Source organism: Plasmodium falciparum (genome assembly GCF_000002765.6).
Source record: "Plasmodium falciparum 3D7 genome assembly, chromosome: 7".
Lineage (NCBI taxonomy): Eukaryota > Apicomplexa > Aconoidasida > Haemosporida > Plasmodiidae > Plasmodium > Plasmodium falciparum.
Genome location: NC_004328.3, coordinates 758,213 through 775,994, shown reverse-complemented (window position 1 = coordinate 775,994; position 17,782 = coordinate 758,213). Strand labels below are relative to the sequence as shown.

General features: G+C 20.1%; 4 protein-coding genes across 4 annotated transcripts; all 4 read left to right on the top strand.

The window, feature by feature from the left end:
* Window positions 1-730: 730 nt before the first annotated feature.
* PF3D7_0717900 (thioredoxin-like protein) lies at window positions 731-3,044 on the top strand (the record flags this gene model as incomplete). The annotated part of the gene is made up of 8 exons (XM_001349046.1): window positions 731-1,435; window positions 1,541-1,660; window positions 1,788-1,885; window positions 1,999-2,059; window positions 2,164-2,258; window positions 2,373-2,439; window positions 2,602-2,748; window positions 2,988-3,044. The coding sequence occupies 8 exons, from the start codon at window positions 731-733 to the stop codon at window positions 3,042-3,044; spliced, it is 1,350 nt and encodes a 449-aa protein (XP_001349082.1).
* A 1,001-nt stretch (window positions 3,045-4,045) lies between these two features.
* On the top strand, window positions 4,046-8,638 carry PF3D7_0717800 (conserved Plasmodium protein, unknown function; the record flags this gene model as incomplete). The annotated part of the gene is made up of 1 exon (XM_001349045.1): window positions 4,046-8,638. One exon carries the CDS (start codon window positions 4,046-4,048, stop codon window positions 8,636-8,638), a length of 4,593 nt encoding a protein of 1,530 aa, XP_001349081.1.
* A 943-nt stretch (window positions 8,639-9,581) lies between these two features.
* PF3D7_0717700 (serine--tRNA ligase, putative) lies at window positions 9,582-11,201 on the top strand (the record flags this gene model as incomplete). Its single annotated transcript, XM_001349044.1, has 1 exon — window positions 9,582-11,201. The coding sequence occupies one exon, from the start codon at window positions 9,582-9,584 to the stop codon at window positions 11,199-11,201; it is 1,620 nt and encodes a 539-aa protein (XP_001349080.1).
* A 1,916-nt stretch (window positions 11,202-13,117) lies between these two features.
* Window positions 13,118-17,275, top strand: PF3D7_0717600 (conserved Plasmodium protein, unknown function; the record flags this gene model as incomplete). Its single annotated transcript, XM_024473137.1, has 8 exons — window positions 13,118-15,569; window positions 15,747-15,865; window positions 15,957-16,019; window positions 16,127-16,186; window positions 16,326-16,454; window positions 16,652-16,820; window positions 16,922-16,979; window positions 17,164-17,275. The coding sequence occupies 8 exons, from the start codon at window positions 13,118-13,120 to the stop codon at window positions 17,273-17,275; spliced, it is 3,162 nt and encodes a 1,053-aa protein (XP_024329045.1).
* Between the last annotated feature and the right edge of the window lie 507 nt (window positions 17,276-17,782).

The following is a 17,782-nucleotide window of genomic DNA, read 5'->3' as shown; positions in this document are numbered from 1 at the left end:
AAAAATAGGAATAAAATAAAGTATATTACTGAAGCACGTTATACATATAAAATATATATATATATATATATAATATTGCTTCTTATAAATGGTATAATTTTAGCTTTATAAATTTATTTTTATTTTTTTTTAAAAAATAATACAAAAAAATAATCGTTTATATAAGCATTTTTATCTTTATTAATTTTTATGTATTAGGATGAATAAACGTAATGAGGAGGAAAAAAAAAAAAAAAAAAAAAAAAAAAATCAACATATATATATATAAATTTATACCTGTATTGTATTATATTACATATATATAATAATATATATACCTTTTACATTTCTACATTCGATGATAGTTTGCAATATTATTTTGAAGGTACACTTTTTTTTTTTTTTTTTTTTCCATAGATTCATTACTTTTACCAATAAATATAAATATAAATATATATATATATATATATATATATATATATATGCCTCCTTATTTTTATGTAAATCTTGTAATAATCGTCAAAATTGAATAAACAAAACAAAATTTTTTTTTTTTTTTTTTTAAGTAAATTATAATATAAACTCCCAATATTTATGTTGCAACAAATATTATAAAATAATGTTTTCATAAATGTTATAAGAAAATACATATAATATATATATAATATATATATATTTATTTATTTATATATCGTATGTATACATTTTTGTTCGTTTCTATTTTTAATAAAAAATTATTATAAATAAAGAAATGAATAAAATAAATAAGTTGAGTAAAGGAAATAATATTATATTTTTAAATAGTAAAAGATGTTTTTATAATTTTGATGGTATCTACAGTAAGTTAGAAAAATGTGTAATGATAAAATACCCACATAAAAAACGACAGCCCTTTGAAGGCAATACATTATATAATAAATATATAACTACTAACACTAACACTAACACTAACACAAATAATAAGAATGGAAATAATAAAAGTAGTAATAAGAAATTATATTTGTGTTCTTTATTAAGTATTGGTTTAGTTGGGTATATATATTTTAATTGGTACGAAAAAAAAAAAAAGGTAACAGGTTTTTTAAAAGAAATGAAAGAAATATCAGATGAACTTTTTGATAACTTAGATAATATTGTATTATTTGTGTTAGATAAAAATAAATTAAATGAAGAAAAAAAAAAAATTGAACATATTAAAAATGAAATACAAAAACTTAATATTAAAAATTTAAATTATCTATATACATATAATGAACATACTAAAGATTATTCATGTTTTCTATATAAAGGAAGAAGAAGAAGAAATATAACTGAAGATGAATTAGTAAACGAACCTATTAAAGATATTGTCCAGCCTTTTTTTACACCTGTTAGTGAAAATTATGAACAAATAAATCAAGGAAATAATACTGATAAATATCCTATATATGTAACACATGATACATTTGAAAAGGAGGTATACAAAAAAAAAAAAAAAAAAAAAAAAATATCAATATATATATATATATGTACATGTTCTTATATACTCTCTTAAATTTTGTACATTATTATTTTGATTTAGATTATTGAAGATTCAAAAAATAATAAAATATTGGTCGTGTTATTTGAAGACACTTGTTTTTTGTGCTTTTTATATAAACCATTTATAAATACTTTACACAAGTTATTTAAGGAGAATAATGTAAGAAATAAAAGGAAACCCATTTTTATTATAACATATAAATAAATAAATAAATAAATAAATATATATATATATATATATATATATATATATATATATATTATTTTATTTTATTTTTTTTGTATAGATTAAGTTAAAAATAAAAAAATATAACATAGAGAAAAACGATTATGCACCAAATATGATTGTTTCTAGAGGAACACCAACCTTTTTATTATATCACAAGTAATATATTTTAAAATATATATCATGTAATTTTTATATAACATAAAAAAATTATGAATATATATTAAATATATTTTTCCTTATATATATATTTTTGCATTTTTAATTTTTAGTGGAAAAGGAAATAAGTTAGCGGAATATAAACCCAACGACATTATTAACAAAATAGATGAGGTAAATACAAAACGAGTTATTATATATATATATTATATATATATTATATATATATTGTTTTTTCTTTGTTATTCATTTTAAAAATAATTAATTTTTTCATATAGATTATTGAATCTCCAAAAAATATGAAGGAGCAAATGTTGGAGAAGGTAGAATTGATACATGAAAGGATGCACCTATTTGGTTATTTAACAATGTGGTATGATATGATATTCAATAAAATAATGATTTACATATGAAAAAATATATATATATATATATATATATATATATATATATATATATATATATATTTATATTTATATTTTTTTAGGATGACTGAATCAAAAATGATTGAAAATATGCTTATAAAAAGACACATTAAGGATTTATCACCAAAGGTATTGTTTGAAGAATAAATAAATAAATAAAACACATACATATATACATACACACATATACATACACATATATATATATATATATATATATAATCCACGTTTTATGAGACCAATCGATAGCCTATATATTAACATATATCTTTATTTTTTATATTTTCGAAGAAATCCGATGATGAAAATATTTATAATGATATATTAACATCTCTTATTGAGGAAGACATACATAGAAACGATTTAATTGAAGAGAGCTTGGATTATAGTAAAGAAAAAATCAAAGAAGCCGAAAAGGGTTGTTTTGTAGCAGCAATGGTAATATAAACAAAAAATAATATATACATATATATATATATATATATATATATATGTACTTTTTTTTTTTTTTTTTTTTTTTTATAAACATGCATGAAATTAATTTTGTTTATTATAACAAATTACGGTTTTATATTGATTATGACATACTGTTTTATGTATTCATTATTTTTATTTTATTATATATATATATATATATATATATATATATATTTTTTTTTTTTTTTTTTTTGTAATAGATGATGGCTAACGAATTGATAGACGAAGAAAAAAAAAAGTTTAGTGATATAAAATAAGTTACCTTGCCTGTTCAGAATTTTTCTTTTTAATTATACAATATATGGATAATTTCTATAAAGAAAAAAAAAAAAGAAAAAGAAAGACAACAAGTTATGGAAATATCAAAGTTAATAAAAGAATATTCAAAAATATATATATATATATATATATATATGTATTATTTTCCAATTTGATACGTAGAAGAATAATTAAAGTGCTTTTTTATTTGTTGGTATGGTTACACACATTTAGGAAATAAAAAAAAAAAAATATGAACGTTCATAATATTTTTCATTCTGTTGTTAATTATGATTTGGTTATATTATTACTGTTGCAAAAAGTTTTTATAACCACATATATAAAGTGTGTAAGTAAATAAATGAACATATTTATTATATATATATATTTTTTTTTTATAAATTATAAATCAGCTTGAAGGAATAAAAGTATAATATAACATTTTAATATGTTCCTTAAATGTTATAAATATAAAACAAAATTGCATTTTATCATCTTATTTTTTTATTTTATTTTTTTTTTTTTAATTTTGTTCTATATATTTTGAATGTTTTTATATACATATTTGATAAAAGAAATAAGATATATATTTTTTTATATATTTAAAAAAATATCTTTTATTTACAGCATTGTTCCATTTTCATTTGTTGTTATTTTTGACTTTGGTTTTTTTTTTTTTTTTTAGTTTTTAGTGTACATAAATAAATAAATAAATAAATATATATATATATATATATGTTTATATGTTTATATTTTTATATTTGTTCTTATTCTACAATAATTATAAAACTCCTTTATGGTAATATCTTTTTAAACCTTACAATTAAATATGTATAATTAAGCCTGAACGTATTTGAAACGAAACATATATATATATATATATATATATATATATATATATATGTATACTTATGTGCGTGTTTGTTCTTAATAATAATTTTAAATAACATATATGTATATACATATATATATAATATGCATAATATAGATATAGTTAAATATGGGGAAAAGCAACCATTTAAGCGATTTAGTAAAAAATGTTCAATTTTTTGTTACGACATGTAGAGAAAAAAATAAGAAATTGATGAGCATGAGTAGTCTTGATTTATCAGATGATGAAATATATACAACTACAATGAATCTTCTAGAAGATAAAAAATATGGGGATAAAGATGATAAGGGTAATTATATTGAAAATAATAGTAGTAAAGAATTTTCAGATGAATTAATGTATGGTATGTATAAAAAATATTCTACTACCTTTAATAAACAATTTAAAAAAACGTATACTCAGGATGATCATTATAGGAAATTGTTAAATACTTTTGAAAAGGATAAGATAACGAAGTCTGTCGATCTTAAAGGAAAGAACAATAATGTAGAAAGTATGTTTGATAGAGCAATCGGAATGGATAATGAACAGGTAGTTTCGGAAATGAATAGTAGTAACCGTAATGGTAGTAGTATCCATAATGGTAGTAGTATCCATAATGGTAGTAGTATCCATAATGGTAGTAGTAGCCACCATAATGGTAGTAGTCATAACAGTAGCTGTAGTTTAAGACTAGAAAGGATGAAAGAAAAAATGAAACAAAAAAAAATAGATGATATGAAAAATGAAATGAGAGAATACGATATACATTTATTGAAACTATATAATAAATTAGAAAGTAATGAAAGAAAAAGTAAATTGCTAAATAAAGGGAAGAACGTATCTTCCCAAAAAATAAATAGTAAGATGAATAATACAAATAATGTTATAAAATATAAAGAGAAAAAAAGAAAACATCCTAAGATAAGGCTGGATACATATAATTCAGAAATTTTAAAGATGAAAAGTGATATAATATTAAGAAGAAATAGTACAATCACAAATAAAATATATAAGAAGAGTTATAAGAATAAAACAGAAAAGAAAGATCATACTATTCATATTAATAGTAATGATAATATGGATGTAACTTATAATTGGAGGCAAAAAAAAAAAAAAAAAAAAAATGATGATGATGTTGAATCTCAAAGCAGTAAAGTTAATCAAACCAAAACAAAAAAAAATCCAAAAGAAAAAGAAAAAGAAAAAAAAAAAAAAAAAAAATTCAAATGTAAAAATAAAAGCAATATAACAAAAATGGAAGAAAAAAATGCAGGAGAAAATAGTCAAATAAAATATTCTTTTTCAGAAAATATGAGAAAAAAAAGTTCGAAAAATTCATTTTTTTCTCTTGGGAGTAAAAGGATGTCTAGGTTTTATGGTACTACATCTTCTTCAAAAAAGACACTAGATGAATATGAAAACACGTTTTTTGACGAAACATTATTATTAAATAGATTAAATAAAAAAAAAAACGATGGAATATATGACATTGGTTGTATGTACATGAATAATGAAGACGTGAGTGTTAAAGGTTCCAAAGATTTGTTTGATAGTATTAAAAAAAAAAAAAAAATGGAAAAGGTGGGAAAAATGGAAAAAATGGCAAAAATGGAAAAAGTGGAAAAAATGGAAAAAATGTCAAAAAAAACAAAAAATTTAGAAAGGACAAGTGCGAAAGAATTTAACGACCATGTTAGTGGTATTATTCCAAATAGTAAGAATAAAAATCATATGATAAATATTTATAATAAAAATAATATGATAAATATATATAATACTAATAGTATGGTAAATAGTTACAATAATGTGGTAAATACTTATAACAATGTAGTTAAAAATAATTACTATAATATGAATAGATCGAAAATGTTGAAGCATGAATTTAGTACATTTAATGATAATACAGAAAATCTAGATGATTACAAAAATATGATAAACAGTTTAAAAGGCAAAGAAGAAAAAAATAAGAAAAGAAATAATTCTTATATTGATAATATTATAAAAATAATAAATTGTTTGGTTGATGAATATGTCCCAAAATTGATTGATAGATATGAATATTATGTAAATACCTTAGATGAAAAAAATAAATTATTAAAAATAAAAATAAAAGATTCTTTAGATTTTGGAGATATACAATATGAGGAGATACGTGAGTTAAAATCTCAGTTAATTCAAAAAAATAATAAAAATAAAAAATTAAATGATACAATAGATATGTTAAAAGATAAGTTAGCATATATGAACGAATTGGAATCTAAAAATTTTGAATACCTCGATGAAATTGTTATGTTAAGAAATCGAGTAACTTATTTAGAAAAAATAATTGAAGAAAATGATCAATCCAAAGAATCTGTAGAAATTAAAAAAATACGTAGAAATTTAAGAAATATATATAAAAAGATGAAAAGTGAAATGAGATATATAGTAAATTTTAAATATAAAAATGATAAACGATATAAAAAGAAGAAAAACAGATTCTCTCTGTATAAATGGTTGTCAATAAATGATAAGGTGGAACAATATTATATGCAATATAAAAAGGATGAAAGTAATAAGAAAGAAAAGAATATAGGTAATGTGTGTTATTTGAAGGAAGGCCAAGGGAACAAAGAGATAGTAGATGATGATATGTTATCTTGTGTGGAAGAAAAAAGGGATGACCTGACAAACATAAACAATAAAAATGGTGGAAATGGTGAAAATGTTGAAAATGTTGAAAATGATCAAAATGTTGAAAATGATCAAAATGTTGAAAATGATCAAAATGTTGAAAATAATAATATGGAAAAGAATTATAAACGATTTGATAAACAAGTGGATACAAGCGATTTGTTATATTATCATGATAATATACCACTTGAAAAATGTGAGGAAGCGAAGAAAATATCCTGTAATGTTTTAGAAAACAAGATGAAAGATATTACACAAAATAATGTTAAACTAAATCAAGATGCTAATGATATCAAGTTGAATCATACAAAGCTGGGTACATTCTTATTACCAACAGTACAATTATGTAATAGTAGTAGTTTGATTATACCTATGGAAGATATTAAAAAAAATAATACTTTACAAAATAGAGATGATAAAATAAAAAATAAAATTAAGTATCCTATTCAAAGAGATTCTTTAGTCCCTTTGTGTTCATCACATCCCATTCCACTCGAAAGTTATCCATATTATCATTATTATTATAGTAATGTACATACAAAGAAGGAACCAAAAATAGATATAAATATAAATGTGGATAACAACATGTGTAATAATATTGCTTGTTGTATTAAAGGGAGAGCAAGAGGTGAAGAAGAAGGTGAAGAAGAAGGAAGAGGGAGAGTGAGAAAAAAAAAGAACGTAAGAAAATTCTTTAGTATAACTGTTCCAAAGGAACATGTTCTAAGAAAAAAAAAAAAAAAATATATTTATAATAATGAAATCATGAATGATAATAAAATTATTATGACAAAAAATTGTCAATTAAAAGATATGTTTAAGAAAGAGGAATATAAAGAAAGAAAAATAAATTGTCCTTATAAATATTATGAGAACAAAAGAAAGCGAGATTTTTTATTTTTCATAAACGCATTAAGAAGGAATGATATATTAAGTTATAATAAAAAATGTAAAGATATTTATTATAATCACCAGCTTGCTCTTGATAAAAAATGTTTAGATATAAGTAACGATTTAAAGAGAAGACGTTTTTATAAGAAATGTGTGGATCTCAGTATGATTAAAGGTAAATATGATAATAAAGTAAGCGATAATTATATATATCATGGTAGAGCAGATTGTAATGATGATATACATTTGGAAGGAAAGCATAAATATAACAATATAAATTACAACAATAATAATAATAATAATGGTAATCATAATGGTAATAATAATGATAATCATAATAATAATTATTTTAATAATTATTATAATAATGGTTATCGTAGGACACAAGCTAACGTTCGTTCTGCATTACCCTTGAATATTATACCCCATGAAAAGGTCCAGATAAACGAAAAAATAAAAAAAAAGAGAAATAATAACAATAGCATTTGTCGTTTTATATCTTTTGATTACTGTTGTAATATAAATAATATGTCAAAGAAAAAAAAACGTAGCGTTTCTTGGGAAAGCACAAGAAGTAGTAGTCATGAAGGTGAAGAGCGAATGAAAGGCGGACGAGATTATAGCAATATATTATTTTTTAAAAAATATGATGAAAAGGATGAAGATACATTTGTGCACAATAATTATAGTTATGCATATAATTCTTGTGAAGAAGTGGATATGACCAACACAAATTATAAAAATAATAATAAAAAAAAAATAAAATATAACAATAATGATGATAATAATGATAATGGTGATAATGATGATGATAATAATAATGATAATAATGATAATAATAATAATTATATATATAAAATGATTGCTAATCGTGTGGATGAGAACCCATTATTATTTAGCAACAATATTGTTCTTCCTAATCCTTTCTTACCATATGTAAAAGATCAAAACAAAAAAGAAGCACATACCACATTACAAACACAAACACAAACACAATGGAATGTTAAGGAACCTTTCGACTGTACAGATAAAAATACATATCGCTATTACAATTTATTTCATCAGTATTTAGATATAAATAGAAAGAATTACAAAAGGATAAATGCATATTTGCTTAATAACTTTGCATACACATCTGATATACCTAGAGGTTGAAGTTAAACAGATACATATATAAAAAAAAATATATATATATATATTTTTTTTTTTTTATTTTTTTTTTTTTATTTTTTTTTTTTTATTTTTTTTTTTTTATTTTTTTTTTTTTATTTTTTTTTTTTTATTTTTTTTTTTTTATAACATTTAATGGAGTTCATTTTTTATATTATCATAATAATTTTAAACAAACCAAATAGTACATTTTTTTCAAAAGGAAACATTTTATATAAATAACATAAGATTGTTTTCTATTATTTTATATGTTCATATATATATATATATATATATTGGGCAAAATTTATGAATAAATTATAAATAAAAACATCAATATATTATATTAATAGAAAATGTGGAATGAACATGAATTATTTATATTTATGGCATTATAAAAAATTTAATTGTTATACGGATATACTACAAAAAAAAAAAAAAAATAAAAAAAAATAAAAAAATAAATAATAAATTATGTACATTTTGGGATATATACATTATATACATAATATACCATACATATATATAATATATATATTATATATATGTTTATATTTATAATACTAATAAATAAAAAGAATAAATAAAATAATTTATATGCACAAAATATGAAAATATATATAAATATATTTTATATTTGTGTATACTTTTTTTTCATTTTTAATATTATAAACAAAGAAATATTGTATATATATATATATATATGCCATATTTTATATTTAAACATATATTTTTTTATTTATTTTACAATTTGATGATTTTTCTTGGATTAAAGGTGAAGGAGCCATAAAAATTAAGTTCTCTTAATTTTATTTTAACATTTTAAAAAAAAAAAAAAAAAAAAAAAAAAATACATTTATAAATTTACCATATTCTTATATTGTTTACATTTTTTTTTTTTTTTTTTTTTTTTTTTTTTTTTGTATTGTAATAATAAAAAAAAGAAAAAATGGTTTTAGATATAAATTTATTTCGTAAAGAAAAAGGAGGGAATCCTGACAAGATTAAAGAGTCTGAAAGGAAACGTTATCATGATGAAAATAATGTAGATAAAGTTATTGAATATGATGATAAGTGGAGGAAGTGTATATTTGAACTCGAAGAATTAAAAAAAAATATAAATATGATAAATAAAGAAATAGGAAATAAAAAGAAGGTTGACAAGAATGCTGATGTTGAAGATTTGAAAAAGAAGAGTTTAAATATAAAGGAAGAAATACCTAAATATCAATTGAAAGAAAAAGAATTATTAAAAGAAAGAAATAAGTATATAAGTAAAATCGGTAATTTATTAAATATTAAGGTAGTATGTTCAGATAATGAAGATAATAATAAGATAGTTAAAACATGGGGTGAATGTAAAATACTTCCAGCATGTGAAGAAAATGATAATAGTATACATGATAATGTAGTAAATAGTAATAATATTAAAAGAGAAACATTAAATAATGAAGTTGATAATAAGAAAAAAATAAAATATTATTATCATTATGATTTATTAAGAAAAATAGGTGGAGCTAATTTTAAAAAAGGTATACAAGTAGCAGGTCATCGTGGTTATTATTTAACAGGTGCAGGTTTCTTATTACATAATGCTATATTACAATATGCTTTAAATTTTTTGGTTAATAAAAAATATATACCTGTATATCCTCCATTTTTTATGAAAAAAAATATTATGGAAGAATGTGCCGAACTTGATGACTTTGAAGAAACACTTTATAAAATACCGTCTACATCAAATTCAACATTATCATCTCAACAGGTATCTACATCTCCTACAAAGATATCATCACAGGCAGATATAAAAGATGATACCACATGTAACTCTCAAAAAAAAACGAATATTCCATCAAATGAAGATTTAACAAGAGATGATTTATTTTTAATAGCTACCTCAGAACAACCATTATGTGCTTTACATAAAGATGAAACTATAGAATCAAAAAGGTTACCACTCAAATACGCTGGATTCTCATCTTGTTTTAGAAAAGAAGCAGGGGCACATGGAAAGGATATTAGAGGAATTTTACGTGTTCATCAATTTGATAAAGTGGAACAATTCTGTATTGCTTTACCACAACATAGTAATAAAATACATGAAGAAATGATACAAACATGTGAAGAATTTTATCAATCTTTAAATATACCATACCGAATTGTTAGTATTGTTTCAGGAGCTTTAAACAACGCAGCTTCTATTAAATATGATTTAGAAGGATTCTTTCCTACAAGTAATCAATATAGAGAATTAGTATCTTGTAGTAATTGTACAGATTACCAAAGTATTAATCTTAATATAAGATATTCAGATTCAAGTATTAAAATTAATGATTTAAATAAAAATACAAACTTAAATGATGAAATGGATAGTGAATATGAACATTTTTTAACAAATTTTAACACGGAAAATAAATATCATGTTCATTTATTAAATGGAACAATGGTAGCTGCACAAAGATTCTTATGTTGTCTTCTTGAAAATTATCAAAACGGCGAAGGTATTGTAGTTCCTGAAAAATTGCGCCCATACATGAACAACATGGATTTTATTCCCTTTATGGAGTGAACAAGAAAAAATTCTTGAACACGCACATATATATTATTAATTATTCACCTGACCATTCAATATATACAAAAAAATGGGCATTTAAATAATATGTAAATGTGTACATATAAGTGTATGCATCTTAATAATATGTCATTATATTATTATATATTATATTATATTATTATATATTATAATTCTTTATTATTTATTCTTTATTATTTATTCTTTATTATTTATTATTATTATTTTTTTTTTTTTTTTATGTAAAAAGAAAAATGTTATATATAATGTACTTGTAAGAACGTTCCTCAATTGTTTGTTAGACATTTATTATATTCATCATTTTTATTCATTAAATGAATTTATTATACAAATGAATGTATAAAGTTAATAATTATATATATATATATATATATATATATATATGTTTATATATATATATTATTCAAATGTATAGTTAAAGTAAATAATGAAATAGAAGAAATTAAAAATTATAATAATATATCATATTTTATCTTTTTCTATATTCTTGGTATATATTACAACCCTTATGATACATTTTTTTAAGATCAATTTTTTTTTTTTTTTTTTTATCAAATGATGAAATAAAAGTTCTTAAAAAAATAGGATTACTTCCTTACTTTCTTTTTTTTTTCTTATTTTTTTCTTTTTTATACAAAGCAAAAATTCAACTATATACAAAATATATTACATATTCTTACATATCCCCATTCTTGAAGAATGCAAGATTTGTGATGTTTACGTAAGTTATAAGGATCATTTATTTAGTTCATTTATAAAATATTTTATAATTAAATAAAAAAAAAAATATATATATGCTTCAAAGTGTTATACATATATATTATATATATATATATATATATATATATATATATAATATATGTATGTATAAATTATAAAATATTTTCTCTTCTTTTACCATAAAATATAGGTATGCACACACATATACTTCTGTGCACACGAATATTTTTCTTCTTCAAAAAAAAGGAATAAAATTTATTTCCATACAGAAAAAAAAAATTTAGCGCTATATATATAATACATCCATGTATTTTTCTTTTTCTTTTTCTTTTTCTTTTCTTTTTTCTTTATCCCCTTTCTTTTTTTACAAAATAGAAGAAATATTTAATCTAAATTTTATTCTATGAATCCATAATCAATATTTTAAGAAGAAATAAAAAATTTTCTTCATTTAAAAAAAAAAGGGTACTTTTGTTCAAAAAAAATAAAAATACATATATATATATATATATATATATGTATATTTTTCAATATATATATATTTCTTTTATATAATTCATTTTGTATTTCTGTTGTTCTTATAAATATATACAAATATAATTATATATTGTTCCCCTTTTGTATTCGGTTTGTTACTACTTTTATATATATTTATATATAATTTTTTTTTTTTTTTTTTTTTTTTTTTTTTTTTTTTTTGTGTGTATATATATTTATATATTCTGTTCAGAATAATTACAACTTTTGTTCATAATATTTATTAATCTGTTCATAAAATTTACTAATCTGTTCATAATATTTATTAATCTGTTCATAATATTTATTAATCTGTTCATAATATTTATCAATCTGTTCATAATACTTACTAATGTGTTCATAATATTTACCAATCTGTTCATAATTATGTTAATTATAACAATATTTTAATTTTCACAACAATATAATATCGTATAATATCGTATAATATCATATAATATCATATTTGTCATCATAGTTTTCAGAAAATTTCCCATTAAACCAATTTCGTGCCAATAGTGTATCCTTTTTTTTTGTTATTCTCCCATTTTATAATAGTTACATAAGCGTAGTGGACAAAATTATATGTTAAAAAAAATAATATAATAATATGAACAAGTAACAGTTGTATAATCATCATAATAATCATAATAATAATGCATGGAAGCGAATTGAAAACGTGTATTGGCGTTTGTGATAATAATAATAATAAAAATTATGAACAGTTCAGAAAATTGAAATCAAATAATGATACAATTATGAGAAGAGAACATTTGGGAGAAAAACGAGAAATGAATAATGGGGATGGAAAGGAATTAACAATTTTAACAAACAAAAGGACATATTCTAATGACAATTATAAGAATAATATGAACAATAGAAGAAGCTGTAGTAAAATAAGTTTATTAAAATATAATGAAGAAATATTTAAACATCAAAATGATAAGTGCAATGATGAAAATAATGATATGAGTGATGAAAGCCATAATTATTTATATAATGATATGTATAATGATCAATATAATGATATACATGATGATATGCCTAATAATATAAATAATGATATATATAATGATATATACAATGATAAACAAAGTGAGCTATATAATGATAAAAGTAGTGATGCTACTATATACAATGATAAACATTGTCATATGGATAAAGTGCAGAAACATAAAAATGATAAGAATAAAAAGTTAAAAAATGTTTTAAGCGGAATAAGTTATCAAATGAAAAATGCTATGAATGTATTTGGAGAAGTAAAAGAGCATATAAAGTATACAGCTAGCGAAGCAAAAAAAAATATGAATTATCCTTTTTGTAAGGCACCATGTAATATAGAAAATTTAAGGAACACGATATTTATAAATGAAGAAGAGATAGTAATAAATAAAAATATATATAAAAATATTTTCAATAAGAAGAATATTGAAAAAGAACAAGGGAAAAATAAGAAAGAGAATGAGGAACTTTTTTCATGTAATCAGAGTGATATAATAATAAAAGGTAATTATAATTTCGGTATAGATATAGAAATGGTATATGTAAATGAACAAAATAAGATAGTAGTATATGCATATGATAAAGAAACCAAAAAAAAAATACCATGTACATATAAATGGACACGTGTGTATTATAATAAGGAATGTGAATTAGTTGAAAAAAATGTATATCCTCATAAAAATGTAATTTTATATGATGAAAATGAATACGAATTAACATGTGAAGATATAGGAACAAAAATATATGTTGAATGTTCATGTATCAATAATGAGCAAATAAATGTGGAAAATTTATCTAAGTTTTATTTAAATGGTTCAACAAATTCGGAGAATTGTAATTATGAAGAGGGTGTTATTGATCAAAAAAGAATTGAACATAAAAATAAATACAACATTGATTATAATCAGAATAATAGAAATGATTCCCATGCTGTTCTTCATATAGGTAATGATAAAAGTATTAATGATTCTAATGGCTTATCATCCCTAAAACATTGTGTGACTAAGAATAATAAATGTGATGAAGAGGAGCATTCAAGAAATCATGTTCTTGAAAAAAAATCCATGTATTTATTACATAATTATTATAATAAAAATGGAAAGGAAAAAGACGACAACAATAATAATAAAAAAAAAAATATATATATGTATAAGGAGGATACACCACCTATAAAAGACTTATCATCAGATGCATATGCTTCATACGAATCATCCATATTAAATAAGAATTCATCTTCCACTATTGTTTTAAATAATGATAAAAATATTTATAATAATAAAAAATATCAGGGAGTAGCTATAGGTGAAATTGGGCCTTTAAATATAAATGAGAAAACTAAAAAAATGTTAGAACGAATTATAGAAAATGACACCATTAGATATCCTATATATATAATAAAAAAGGTATATAACGATGAAGAGACTTGTAATGATTTTATAAATAATGATGATATGAATAGAAATAAAAAAGATGATACATTAAAAATATATAATGATGATAATAGTTTAGATAGTTTTACTGTAAATTCAAATATAGAGAGTGAACATGATATGGATATATATATGTTATATATACATAAAAATGAAATAAAAATAATTGATCATAATAATATGAATCACATGAACAATGTTAATAATATTATGAGTAATGTAAAATCTATGGATAAGATAAAAAAAAATATGTGGACGCATAAATTTCATTACATATATCCATATGTTCATTTTATGGGTACAAAACATAAACAAAATAATAAAAAGGATACTTTTCAATTATATATAAATGAAAAAGAATATTATATATGCAAATGTTTATATAAAAGACATAGAGATTTAATAGCTATTATATTAAGATATATGCATGCAAACCTATATATAATAAATGATTATATTTTTAATAATATAAATCAAAATTTTGAAAAAACAAGAGTTAAAAATATATTTGAGAATATTGATGTTAATTATATCTTGCAAAATATAAATAAAGAGTTATTAATAAATCGTAAAATAACTCAAAAATGTTATCTAAAAATAAATAAATTGCAAAGTGAAAAAAATATGTTGGAGGAGGAGTTGAAGAGTACAATCCAGGCCTTTCAATCTCAGCTGGGTAAACAAATAAATAAATAAATAAATATATATATATATATATATATATATATAAATTTATGACATAATAAAAGTAGCATGATATATTTTGTGTGTTGTATATATATATATGTGTTATATATATATGTATTTTTTTTTTTTTTTTCAATATATCTTGATTTTATCTTGATTTTATTAGATAATGTGAAAAAATTCAAAGATGAAAACGACCTTATACAAACAAATGAAAAGCTCATGAAGGAAATAAAAATATTGCAAGAGAAGTATAGAAACGTAGATTTGTTTTTCAAAAATAAGGTAGCCTTAAGAAAAAATATAATATAATATGAAATAATTAAATAAAATATCTATATATATATTTATTAAATATATTTCTTTTCTACATTAGTATAAGACATTGATAAGTGACATAGAAAAGTACAAAAAATTATTGGAGGAAAATAAATCCAAGGTAATTCAAACGTGTACTATAATATATATATATATATGTGCATATATATGTACATATATATGTACATATATATATGTTTATATTTTTTTATTTTTCCTATGTCGTAGGTTAATGAAGATGACGTGGAAAAGTTACAATCGAAATTGAGGACACTAGAAAAAGAAAAGGCATGTCCATGAAATGGATAAATAAAAAAAAAAAAAAAAAAAAAAAAAAAAAAATATATACATATATACATATATATATATATAACAAATGTGATAATATTACTAAAAAAAATATAATTTTTTTGTTCTCGTCGTGCAGGATAATTTATTAAATGAAAATGTTCAAATGTGCAATATATACAACGAAGAGAAAAAAAACAAAACTGAGCTGGAAAATAAGTTGAAAGGTTTAAGCATAAAACTAGAGACTTTAAACAATTCTTTACAGGTAAAATGAAAAAGAATTGTAATAATTAAAGGATATATATATATATATATATATATATATATATATGTATGTATGTATGTATGTATGTATGTATGTATGTATATGTGCATATATCTATATATAACATTTGTGTGTTAGACAATATTTTTTTATATAACATATACTATTTCATATATCATTTGTATTTTTATATGTAGGAAGAAAAAATTCAAAGAAATATTAATTCCGAATCCTTAAAAGAGATGGAAGAATTAAAAAGAAACAATAAGGATTTACAACAGAAAAATGTAAAAATTTCGGATGAAATGAATTTATTAATAACTGAAAAAAATAGACTAACCAAATTAGTAGATTCTCTAACAAAAGGTAACCCCTAAAAGGAAATTGTCGCAAGGAAATATGTATAAATAAATATAAACATATATACATATATATATATACATATATATATATATATTTTATCTTAGATATAGAAAAGTCTAAAATAAATAAAAATGTGAAGAGTACAGACAATAAAATGGATATGTAAGAATAAAATAAATAAATATATAAATAAATAAATAAATGTATAAATAAAAATATATTTCTTTTATGCTTCGCCTTTATAAACACAAACATATATATATATTTATATATATATATATATATATATATATATTTATATTTATATTTATTTATTTATTTGTTTATTTATTTGTTTCCCTTTTAGAGATCAAGATAAAGAAAAGTTATTCAAAGAAATTTCGTTATTAAAAGATGAAAACGAATTATTAAAAAAAAGAATAAAAAAGTTGGCAAAAATGAGCACCATCAGAACTTAAGGGTTGTTATATACCTCTTCCCTTGTTTTTGTATTTAAATATGTGCAGCACAATTTATTCAAATATTTAATTTATAAATTTTAATTTATTTATTTTATATGATTATTTTTAAAGAAATTTTTTTTTTTTTTTTCTTTTTTCTTTTTTCTTTTTTCTTTTTTCTTTATATTTGTTTCCTATTAAACTGTGATGATACACATTCTCACTTGAAAATTAAATATTTTTTTTACTATATTTTGTCTTTTTTTTTTTTTTTTTTTTTTTTTTTTTTAAATGAAAATATTTAAAGTATATAACCATACTTTAGTAGAAAGAGAAAAAGAAAAAGAAAGAAATAAAGAGGAAAAAAAAAAAAAAAAAAAAAGGAAGGATTTAAATTAATATATATGTACACATATGATTATATATATGTAAAGTTTTTAATTAGATAAAAAATTGTTAAGAAGAATAATTTTATTAATTAATAATTTACATTGAAAAAAAAAAATAAATAAATAAATAAAAATA